At 46.5% G+C, this 12,575-nt stretch overlaps 1 protein-coding gene across 3 annotated transcripts in view; it reads right to left on the bottom strand.

Moving 5' to 3' along the window:
- Nucleotides 1-12,575, bottom strand: part of SMYD1 (SET and MYND domain containing 1) — a 48,478-nt gene that overhangs the window by 2,799 nt on the left and 33,104 nt on the right. For 2 of the 3 annotated variants that reach the window (XM_045446784.1, XM_045446782.1), the window contains 4 exons: nt 11,241-11,279; nt 8,134-8,323; nt 2,734-2,826; nt 441-604 (listed from right to left, as the gene is read on the bottom strand). In XM_045446784.1, coding sequence (XP_045302740.1) covers nt 441-604; nt 2,734-2,826; nt 8,134-8,323; nt 11,241-11,279 — 486 coding nt within the window. The remainder of the gene's footprint in view (nt 1-440; nt 605-2,733; nt 2,827-8,133; nt 8,324-11,240; nt 11,280-12,575) is intronic. The other variant, XM_045446783.1, reaches the window with a different exon arrangement.

Genomic DNA, 12,575 nt, shown 5'->3' with positions numbered 1-12,575 from the left:
GATCATTCGGTCAGTACCACTCAGAGCACCATGGTAAAAAGACTCAGTTGTAAAGATAAAAAGGACTGGGCCACCTGGGTGGCTCAGTCAGTTAAGCAGCCAACTCTTGATCTCGGTTCAGGTCATAATCTCACAGTTTGTAAGTTCGAGCCCCGCATCAAGCTCTGCGCTGACAGTGCAGAGCCTGCTTGGGATTCTCTCTCCCTCTCTCTCTCTCTCTCTCTCTGCCCCTCCCCAATTCATGCGAACACACATGCTTTCTCTCTCTCTCTCTCTCTCAAAATAAGATAAATAAACTTAAAGATAAAGAGGACCATGATCGATTACTGATGCCTCCCGTGGGTGCAGGAGGGAGGGACAGCAATATGGGTGCCATCTTTGCCATCCCTGGAATAGACACTTTTCCAGGAGACTTTCTGAGACCCAGCATTGTTACCTACATATAGCCATCCACCATCCTCCTGGCGTAGTGCGAGGCCTCCTCAAAGGCCTGGAGGTAGGAGAGGACCTCCGAAACAGTGCTCAGCATCCGCAGCGTGTAGAGGTTGGTGTCGGCAAACACCGGCTCCTGCTTCTGCAGGCACTCCCGGCACAATTTCACAACCTGGAGGAGACACAGGACCTGTCTGTGACCACGGCATCACAGCATGCACTTAGCTCACATATGGGGGCACCACGATGACACTAGACATTCATTCTTTTAAGGCCAAGGAAATGGCTGACAGAGGTGCAGGAGCACCAGTCTGTGATCTGAATAGCAAAATGGCCCTATTTGGCTACGATGCAGGGATGGAAAGGGTGACAGTGGGAGATATGGCTGACATATGACAAAAATGAGTTTTCATAATCAGTAGGTAGCAGAGAGTTATGAAAGGGAGAGAGAGAGAGATTGACTGATTGATTGATTGATTGACTCTTACAATAATGCAATGAGATAGGTACTACTAACATTCCCGTTTTACCAGATGAGGAAATTGAAGCACAGAAAGGGTTAAGTGCTTTGCCGAAGTCACGCACATGGTAAAACATGGAGCAAGAATTCAAACTAAGCAGCCGGGCTTTATCTGAACCACCATTCCTGTGACTCTCCACCGTGGTTGGGCTCTGGAATTACCTGGAGACATTTTTAAAAACAGCAGTGTCTGGACCCTACCCCAGACCAAGTGAAAGCAAATATCTGGGGGAGGGACCCTGGCATCTGTAGAGTGTATAAGCTCCTGGGTGGTCCTTATGCAGAGAGTTTGGACAATCATTCCCCGATGGAAGCATACAAGATGAGCTGGTAGAAAGGGAGGCTCCCAGGAGGCTGGGAGACCCACCAGGAGGATGTCACCTTGGTTCTGGTAAGGAATAAGACGGGCCTGACCCCACTGAGCTTGGAGTCAGGCTTTTCTGACTGATTCCTGTGTCCACATGGGCTTGGGTTGCACCCTACAAAGTCAGACGGTCTCTAGATTTTAGTTGTTCATTGTTCCCCCTTTCGCTTGCCACTGTCATGGGAGAAATGTCACACAATGCCTTCCATCTCAAATGAGCGGAAACTAATTTTGCTCTGAGACTCTCCCAGAGTCCCATGGGTGGGGGTGTGACCAACTGTGGACTGATAATCAATCCATCCTGAAGATAATCCTCTTAACCCCATGGGGCCAGTGTCCAGGCCTACACCTGGTCCTGTTAGGTTTGAATGGAAGGGGAGAAATGAAGAGAAGTCAGAAGAATGGAACCAGCGGAGCCCTCCTGATTGCTTCAGCTCCTACGTCGTGCCTCTGACATAGGTTTTCCACATTGTTCAGTAACACCCTGCTGGCGTGCCTGTCTCCCCACCCACGAGAACTCCTGGGAGACAAGGAGCATGTCTCGCATTGGTCACCCCACCAGTAAGGGCTCACAAATGTGCAATGAATGAGTAAATGAAGAGGATGAAAATAAAGGAGAAGCAGGTGGAAATGAAAACAAATTCATCTCTCACTGCCATGCCTTGGTGGCTTCCAAACCCAGCTACATGCCTGGGTTGTTGAAAGAGCCTGGGGGAAAGACACTGATTCACAGTCGCTGTGTTCTGTTGCAGATCTGACAAATCATATCTTAGGGGGCGAGACACGGGAATCTGCATTTCCAACAAGCTGCCCAGGTAAATCTGATGCAAGTACTCTGCAGGTCAGTGTGTGGCAGTGGGTCTCCATTTTGGGTGCACATTGGAATCACTTGAGAGTTTTAAAAATCCTGACATCTGGGTTTTACCCCCAAGAGATTTGGGTGAAAATGTCCTGGGTCGGAGCCTGAGCATCAGGAGTTTTCCACGATTCTAGTGTACATCCAGTTGACAATTCCTGCTGCTTCGAGAGCCAGGGCTGAATGCTCAGTTGGTAGAGACTGGAAACTGTAGCCAGGACATGCATTCAATTAGGAAAAAGCAGGCGACCCACTGCCATTTCCATTTCTCCACCTCTGATGCCAACCTGAGATATCACAGACCCCCCAGGGACATTTGCCAGGCTGCCTGTGCTCTCCTCAGACCCCGTTTCAGTCGGTTGAGCAATCACTGAGAACATATCCCCAATTGATGCTAAAGGCTTAAGGGCAAGAAGACTCATGGTCCAAACCAAGGGCTATCCTCCAGAAAAACAACCTGCTGGGTAGCCTCCTCATCTCCACCCCTCCCCATGTCCCTCCCATACTAGAGAATCTTTCTGCCCTCTTCCCCACCCCATCCCTATAAAAATGAATTCTTACCTCATGGTATAAACCCTCAGAGCGAGCCTTGTCAATTTTTTCCAGTGTATCCTTGGACAACTGTATCATTTCCTTTACCGCTTCCTGAGAGGGCTGGGAAAAAAGGAACATTGAGTTAGAGACCCCCTCACGAAGCAACCCATTGCATCTTTGAATAGCTGCCATCTTTGACATTCAATGTAGGACAAGATTAACGCTTTCCTCATTCGAAATGCTTCATTTCCATAAATGCTGCTCAAGATCCCTATAGCTTTTCCAGCTCCCTCATCATGCTTCTGACTCACATGCGTTTTCTACTGACCAAGCCCCAGCACCTTGCTGCCAGCCAATTGTTCCCCACCTGGTGTTCATGCCTGGGTTTTGGAACCCCAGTGCAGAATCTGACATTCTCATTCTATCACCCAAAATATCTTCCATTATTTGTCTTTACTTCAAGTCAACCACGTGTTCTGCAGGTAATGCCCTCGCATTTTAGTCTTCGCACAAGTCATGGATTTAAATACTGACTGGCACAGGACTGAGGACAGAAGCTTACGGCTTAACCAAAAAATCGCGCTCCAGTTTGCCATTGAGCTCATTCTAGAAGGGACTTGTGGTTGTGGGCATTCAAACCCTTCCAAAGTATCTTTGCACCCAGTTCATATTTCTTTGTCTTGACCAAATTATATCATGAGAGAATTTGTCAGCTGTCTCTGTGAAATCTAGACTCATCAGGTTTACCACATTTGCCTACATGGTCCAGTGATCTTATTTTTCAAAAACCAAGGTTTGATATTTCAGGCAAGGAGGCACCATAATTAAAAGCCCACGAGGGCATCATAATTTTGAATAAGAAGTGCCAAACTTCTCAGTGTCCAAAGAAAAAGTTTACTTGCTGGGCTCATCCATATCAGAAACTCTTTTCCGGAATACAAAAATAAGAATTTTTTTTTTTTTTTTTTTTTTTTTTTTGCCTACACAAATCTGATAAAACTTTTTTCCAAAATGAAAAAAACTTTGTTATTTATTCCGACCATAAAAATGATATATAGAAGTTGTAAAAAAAAAAAAAAAAAACAAAAAAACAAACAAACAAACAAACTAAAACACGTTAAAAAAGCATGGAGAAAAAACAGAAATCCTTGGAATCCACCCAAAGATGAACATAGCATTTTGAGGAACACTTTCCAATGCATATATACAAGAATAATATTTAAAATATTTAACAACTGGTACAGGAAAGGCACTGACCAATCAGAACAGACACTGACCATAAGCAGCCATACATTTATACGGCCTTAGCAGTATATCCTGGCTGAACCGCCTGTACATGTGCACATGCGTGTGTGTATATGCCAACAGCATCAAATATTTCTTCTAATTGGAATAGTATCAGATTTCCGTCTATAGTCTGTTTCTTTCACTCAGTACGTTATGGATATTTTCCCCTGTCAATATAAAAATACAGCACCACGCTTAATAATTATAGACTTTTCCACTATATAAAGCCAGAATAATTTATTCAACCAGTTTTCCAATTTTTTCACTGTAAGGAATTGGGTCCAATGGATCCATTTTGATTTGCTGCTTACGTTGTTTTGTGAGATCATGACCTTCACAAAACCACCAAAAAGTAACAAGAGGATGGGCATCTGTTCCCATAAAAATACAGTCCCTTAATAGATGGAGATCAGGATCTTCCCTTGGTCTCCCAGCTGTCCTGAGCCAGTTTTATACTGAGTATCCACCCTGCAGTATGAGAGGCCCTGGCCAGGACAGCTTGCTTCAGGGTCAGGATCTTCTAAGGAATGGCCTTTGTATTTATTATTCTACGCACTGCACTTCGGCTTCCGCAGAGTTCTTAACTAACTAAAGTGTTAGGTAACTAACACTACGGTTTTGACTACCCTCATTTCCTTCTGCATCTGGCCTCCCTGGAATCCTTCTGGATCTCTGGGGTCTTGCGTGGCCTGACGCCAACAAGTGTTGCATCCACCAGTGCTGTGATTTTTGCTCACAGGCCTCACTCCTGACCCAACCTTTGTCTTGATCTTTGATGTGGCTCAGATTTCTGGCTTCTGGCTACCCTCCAGCCCCAGAGTACTTCTTCGCCTTCTGCTAACTCGGATCGTGTCTTGGTTCCAGACAGGTCATTTAAGTGCATATCTGCTTTCCTAAATTCATTTGAAGCAAGCACATAAATAAGAGGGGGTCTATGTCTCATCTGGTTGGGCAGAGTTCTATAACTGGTAGTCCAGAGGTGTACCACCAGTCTGTCAAACCTAGATTTTTCCTTTCATCCATAGCTTGTTGCTCAAATAATGGCTCATTGAAGCACTTCTAGTTTATGAGCACTAATCTCTAATCTATAGTAAGTTCCATCATCTTTAAAACTCAAAATTCGTAGGGAATCTTCTGGAGAAATCAGGGTAGAGCTGGAGAATACCAAGTGGTCAGGTATTAATAAAATTCTTGTTCAATTTGATGTTGTAAGGAAGAGTGTTACTTCAAGCTTTGGAAGTGAATCAAATTTGCTCAAGGAGGCAGCTGCCAAGATTCTCAAAACAACCTGGCTAGTAGGTTGTTAATTGCATGTGCAACATGTGATAAAGCTATTCTGAGAAAGGAAATAGGGCTGTTCCATTTGGCTCCACTTTTCAGAGTAAAGGCAGGAAAGCATGATCTGCAGATAGGATTTTAGGAACCCTGCAGAGAGAGACTCTCCTCCCTAGAAATACAAAATAAATAGAAAACCAGGAGGACAAGAGTAAGGAGCTGGAGCAGAGGGAAACGTCAGTGGAAGAGGAGCCAGAGGAAGAGGAGGAGGAAGACTAGGAGGAAGGGGAGAAGTCAGCAGATGGGGAGGAATCATCAGAAGGGAAGGACCCACTGGAGAGGGAGGAGCCAGAAGTAGAAGAGAAGAGGGAAAGAGGGATACTGGTTCCCCAACGTTGAAAAACTGGCATATTCCTATCGTGAAAACCAAGGGTGAGAACTGAGGAGACAGAAAAAGAAAAACCTAAGCAATCCAAACAAGGAGGGCCCAAAGCTACAGTTGAGGGGAATGTTAAACATTTTGGTTTTATTTTCGCATTTTGTAAATATTTGGTTTTGACTTTGATCCAGGTTAACATACGCACACATATTAACGAGTTAACACATACATGTATTAAGGAGTCAGGAGGCATTCTGATGCGAATCAAAAGTTTGAGGAGGAGTCACAAAGCCTGGATTACTGGACAGGGCTTATCAGGCTGAGATAACGCATTATAAACGCATTTAAAGAAAAGCAGCTTTGACAACCACATAGATAGGATAAGCTTGAAAAAACTGCTAACAGTGCAACTCCCTTTTTACAGATGAGGACATTGGCTCAAAAGGAAGATGCTTGCCCACACTCAGAAACATTCAGTGTCATAGCCCGAACTCTTAACACTGGCCTCCTGGCTCATTTTCCAGTATTCTTTCTACTACATTATAATGGCCTTGAATTTGCCTTAGGATGCATTGCTTTTTTTTTTTTTTTTAATTTTTTTTTTTTAACGTTTTATTTATTTTTGAGACAGAGAGAGACAGAGCATGAACGGGGGAGGGGCAGAGAGAGAGGGAGACACAGAATCGGAAGCAGGCTCTAGGCTCTGAGCCATTAGCCCAGAGCCCGACGCGGGGCTCGAACTCACGTACCGCGAGATCGTGACCTGAGCTGAAGTCGGCCGCTTAACCGACTGAGCCACCCAGGCGCCCCAGGATGCATTGCTTTTTAAAAAATTATACTCAATATTTGGGGCACTTGGGTGGCTCAGTTGCTTAAGCGTCTGACTCTTTTTTTTTTTTTTTTTTTTTTTTTAATTTTTTTTTCAACGTTTATTTATTTTTGGGACAGAGAGAGACAGAGCATGAACGGGGGAGGGGCAGAGAGAGAGGGAGCCACAGAATCGGAAACAGGCTCCAGGCTCTGAGCCATCAGCCCAGAGCCCGACGCGGGGCTCGAACTCACGGACCGTGAGATCGTGACCTGGGTGAAGTCGGACGCCTAACCGACTGCGCCACCCCGGCGCCCCAAGCGTCTGACTCTTGATCTTGGCTCAGGTCATGATCTCATGACTCGTGAGATCGAGCCCTACGCTCGCTGACAGTGCAGAGTCTGCTTGGGATTTTCTCTCTCCCTTTCTCTCTGCCTCTCCCCTGCTCTCTCTCTCTCTCTCTCTCTCAAAATAAATAAGCATTTAAAAAAATAAAAATAGGTTAAACTCAATTTTTTTCTGATGAATTTTTTTGGTTGACTAATTTTGGTTTGGGTTACTTTTGTTTATTTTCATAGAGAAACCAAATTTTACATAAAAACAACAGAAAGCTTTTGCTTTGAATCCAGGTAGGTTCAAGCAGAAATCATCAGTCTTTTATATCAAGAGAGACGCCAACTCTGCAATTCCACACTGGAAGACGTGGGCATATCGTCACCAGCTGGTAGCAGCGTATCTCAAGTAAAGAGAGGAGAACCAAGAGCCACATATTGCGTGGTTGTATTCCTAGCCAGGAGCCTTCACTCCTAGGTCTCTTTATCTGAGGTCTTGACCTCTGGAGGCCTCCTTCCAGAGGAGGAGGAGGGAACCTTAAAGATTCTCTCCCCCACTCCAACTTGGTACCCAGTACTTTTCTACCCTTAGCCCTTCCCCCACAGCTTCTTCCACCCTCTCCCCATCTCAGGTCCATAAAACTGCTGAACCCCTTTGGCCGAGCCCCTCAGCAGGGAGAAGACCCCCACCTGACCCTCCACCTGTGCACTTTTCCATGGGGGAAAATGGAACAAGAGGAGTCCAGTTTTAGCCTTTTGTTTATACCATTGCTGGGCTCTCTCCCAGCTCAGCCAAGCTCCTGAAATCCCCCTCAGGAATCCTTTAGCTGCTTGGTGGTCTCACCAGCAACCAGGCAGCAAGCTATTCAGGATTTAAGCACATTACCCAATCTCTATATTGCCCATTTCCATGGGACTAGGAATATTTTTGTGATAACCAGGCAAATAATCTCTTTGCCCATCTGGTCTCAATATATGAAACTCTCAGCATTACTTAACCAGCAAAAGGGCACAGAGAAGAACTAAAATTTACTCAGTGTCCACTCTGTATGCCACTCCCTTTACATTTATCACTTTGTTCAGTCCCCACAGTAACCCCTTCTGGTGGGTGCCATCATTCCTATTTTACAGATGAGAACACTGAGCAACGTCACCAACGCAAACACCTGGCAAGTGGTGGCCCCAGGACGCTAGCTGGGACCTTTCCTCTATGCCCTGTCCACCACCCCACAGCACCTTTCTAATAGTCACAGGCTGGTTCTCTGCACGGATGAGCTGTGAAATCCACCCTTGCTGGCTCCCGGAGCAGATGGTCGCAGACACCCCAGGAGCAGGACTACAAGTACCTTCGGGTCATCTTTCACCCCCAGAAAGAGGTCATCCTTCAGCTTTTTTTGGCAGTGCTCACACGTGCAGTCAAAGTAGTACTGCTTCTTCAGCTGCCTCTTGCGCTCCTCACTGACGTTGAGGAAGTCGATATAGGATACGGTCAGCTCCTCTCCTTCTGAGATCTTGCCCAGGGCCCGGAGCTCAATTCTGGACAAGGTAGAGGAAAGAGTAAATCAAATCCAGGGCTCTCCGAGTGGGGTCTCTGCTCTCCAAGGTCTCAGGGAGTTGAGTCTTAAAGACAACTCCCACTAGCACTCCAAGAAAACTCCCAATCCCACCCCTACCCCCAAAGGACCCAAAGGACAATTTTCTGGATAATTCTGCTCTACACATTATAACAATCAAATCTGCTCCATTCAGTTAATTGCTCTGAAATCCAGTTAAATGGATTCCCAGGAGAGGGCTGGGCACAGTCACAAAGCCATACGTAGCTTCCCCGCCTGCAATTATCCCTGTACATTTAGCTACTGGATGCCTGCAACAAAGGAAGGGAGAAATAAGAAGGTAAACATTCCAAATAGGAGAAGACTCAACAGTTGCCTCTGCTTAGTTTAGAGACCACTCTTTTGAAAGTACATACATTCAGTTACCCACAATTGTGGCCTGTTCTGGGTTCAACATTAAGCCCTCCCTCACCTACCCCTCAGTCCACTGGTTCTGGTCTACGTTATGGAAAGAGACAGGCCTGGAGATCGCTGATGATGAATAAACAAAGGCTGGCTCTGTTAGCCTGCTGCATTGTTCATTTTGTATTTACCGGGGGACGCGGGTTTTGGTTGAAGGTAGGTAGCAACAGCAGATGGCATTTCAATCCCCTTCCAGCCTAGACCTGACCCTCTCATTACCTACAGCACTACCACCTTACCAGGTAACAGATACAGAAGGTGCTGAGGACAAAAGCCCACTCACTGCAGAGCTGACATCCAGCGAGGCCAAACAGGCAGAGCAGCTCGTGGGCCTCTCAATCATGCACCCTCCACCACAGGCCAGGAGCTACAGAGAATAACCGGGGAGCCCCGCAAGCTGGCTGCCTAGCTGTGCTCTTGTGTCCCCCCAGGATCTTCTCACTGCCCAGTGGGAAGCCATCACCCAGAGAGTGGGTGGCAGGACGCAGAGGGCTGGGGAGAACATCTGCAGACAGGTCTGTGTTTATTTCCGCTACCTCCCAGAGAGGCTGAGTCAGACACCATGTGACCGGCAGCCCCTTCCACACACTCTGAGGTGACAACCAGGTGAGTAACCACTGACTGGAAGTGACAGGCATGTCCAAGTATCTTAGGTGACCACTTAAGGTAAAAAAGCCTTCTCCCAAATCGGGGTACCCTGACATGCCAAATAAACGTGATAATATATACAAACAATTCAGAGGGAGCCTGGCAAAGTCTCAGTGCCTGTTCACGTGCCCATGGGACCCCTTTCTTTTCTTCCCCACCCCAATTTTTGGCAGCAGCTGTTCCCGCCATGGTGAAAGGCAAGAGCGAGAGGTGAGTTGTGTGATTCTCCTCACAGCTCAGCTTAGAATCCTAATAGTCTCAGCTGCAGGGGATCAACGTCCCCATTTCACAAGGGAGGGCACCGCCACCCAGAGAGGGGAAGGAACTCCCCCCATGAGGCCCCACAGCACTTGGGCAACAGTCAAGACGAAAAATCGAGTGCCATTCACACTTCACCTCAATAGAATCCTCTCCCTAGAGTGTCCTCAGTCTGCCTCCCAGGTCTGCCATGCACAGGGAAAGAAATGCACCAAAGCCTTTGACTTCAGAGCTCTGCCAATGTTCTAAATCGTTCCATGCGAACAACTCCTGGGCCAGTGTTGAGTGTGGATCTCTGGCATCTGGTCCTGGTAAGGTAAGTAATTCTGCCCCCACCAACCCCACACGGCTCCATTGCGACATATTCCCATTCAACAGTGATTCAATGCCAACTGAGTGAGGATTCCCAACAGCCTTTCTTCCTATCACGGCTCAGTCAGTTCTTGCAAGGTCTCAGAGTATCTCAAATTATCTCAATTATGTAGAGAATTTTCAAAACCAAATGAACTTAGTGTCCCTCAAATATGAAAATATGCATGCCCCATTTCACCTTACTTGGGATTCGGGGTCAGGGGATGAATAGCAACCATCAGTCCATTCTCCCTTTTCCATCTTTAATGCCTGCAATTCTGGAGTTCAGCTAACTGAGGCACACATAGGCAACTTATTTAATGTATTTATTTCTTGGAGAGATTAGAAATGCAGTGCAGAGCCCCAGAGGCTTAAAACTAGGAAGGTCCCTAGAGATGTGCTCATCTTGACCTTTGCTCTACAGATGTGGGACCAAACGCCCAAGGGATGATGGGAATCATCCAAAGTCACATGTAATGCAGACCAACACATACTCCAATGCAGCAACCACTCCTACCCCTGCCTTCCCAGAGCCCAAACTCCCATGCAGAGTTTTGTTCTTAATCTAAAGAGCATTTCAAGTACTTTCAAACCCAGCCTGAGAAATAGATCCACCTGGGGCCATTTATTTGTCACTAAGAAAAGTCAAAGCAAAATCTTACTTTACTTAAACCACTAATTCATAGTTGGCCAGAAACATTGAACAAACAGCGTAAATAAATATTTATCAAAAAGATTGCAGCTACGGGTGCTATTTTCAGAAGACAGTCTGGGTGAGAAATTGCGGGTTATACATAAACACAGTCCCTTTAGTACGTCAGTAATATCAGCATCCTCATTGTATATAAGCAGGACTTCGACGGACAGCGTGGGTTTTGCTAAGGTGATGTGGACTAGAAGGGACTGGCATGCTTTGGGGTTGGGGTAGTGAGAGAAGCAAGGAGTGAAAGACAGGAAAGAAAAGAAGCAAAGGCACGGTGGGGAGTGGGTGGGTGAGGAACAAAACGATTAATATATATGCATTTAAAATATAGCATTCAGCAAAGACCAGACTCTGGGCTGTGGAAGGATATTACAGCCAGAGAGCAGCTTCGGAGTCTCGGGAGGGGGCGGCCCCAGCAAACCAGGCAAGTAAGGGAGATGGGTCAGAGGGGCAGGGATGCTTGCAAGGACTGACCCACCTCATCTGGGTGTGAAACATGGATTTCACTGCCTCATGACTGAAAGACAAAACAGACACCCGAATGGAAATCATTACCATTGGCTGGTCCAGTACAGCTAGCAAGGGAGCACAGCATTCCAGCTTATGCAATGAAAGCTTTGGCCATCACCACCACTTTATCCCAGCCCCTTCCAGTGGGGGCTCACTTGACAAGAAGCAGACTGCTATAGTGGAAAGTGCACTGGATTTAGAATGAGAAGTTCTGGGTTCAAAGGTCCTCAGCTCTGGACAAGTTATTTCCCTTTCCTGGGCTCACTGTCCTCAACTGCAACCTGGTAATGGGACTACCATGAGACAGTGCATTTAATAATAGGTGCTAAACCCTGTATGGGTGCTGTTATCTCACTCACAGGCATCGTGGCCTCTTTGATGTCTATCTTGGGGACTGTGTGAACCGCAAATGGAGGTTGGTTCGGTCACATAGGTAGTATGTAAAATTCCATTGGGTTAGAATTGGGTTCTTTCCACTATGGCAGGCAGCTAGACTATGACTGCAAAATCACCTTCTTTTGCACAACAGCCAAGAAGCCAGGTAAATATGGCTGCTCAAAATTAGTGGATGCAAAGAAGCCAGAGCAGACATCAGATTTGATCTGAAGAAAGGGTTCCTGGGCTCCTACAGCTGTTACATGTAGTGACAAGGGGAGCCCTGGGTCATCACTGCTTAGGGGAGTGGTGTCCCAAAAGACCAGCCCCATATATGGCTGAATTTGATCCTCAGCCAAGCAGGCTAACCTGGGACAACAGCCCCTCTGAGGAGTATTCTATGAGGTCCACGTCAGTGACCCAAGAGGCTTAGCAAGGGAAATGTAAATTCCGGGGAAAATGGTCTGGGTCCCAAATAAACTTCTCTGTCTTGAGTAACTTTCTCACTTGCTTAGAGCCTGGTGTCATGCAGGCCAGGCCTTTGTTTGCAGAAATAGGAAGGAAAAGGGAAATCAGAGTCCTTGCTATATTGGGGTTTAGGCTTGATTCTTGACTGAGAACCAGAAACCATTGTCTCTGGTTTCCAGGATGTTTGGGGGCAAAGCAGCTCATTGTTGATGGCTCAGAGTTGACTTACACCTGTCATAAAATCTTGTCTCATCTCTAAGAGCAAAATAAGTAATATTGCTTAGGACTCGTCCTCCAAATTCCCCCAGCCCTGAGTCATGGACAGCCAGGCTCTCATTCTGTTTGCTGACTTCTCCATTTATGCCCATCCCAAGATCCATTCTTTGTCCTTCTGTCCCCTGATCTGTGCCTTGGGAGTTGGGGGTGAGGGGGGATGACCTCTGGGAGCTTCATCACCCAG

Source organism: Leopardus geoffroyi, chromosome A3 (genome assembly GCF_018350155.1).
Source record: "Leopardus geoffroyi isolate Oge1 chromosome A3, O.geoffroyi_Oge1_pat1.0, whole genome shotgun sequence".
Classification (NCBI taxonomy): Eukaryota; Metazoa; Chordata; class Mammalia; order Carnivora; family Felidae; genus Leopardus; species Leopardus geoffroyi.
The sequence above is the reverse complement of the archived record's forward strand: the minus strand, read 5'-3'. Positions and strand labels throughout refer to the sequence as shown.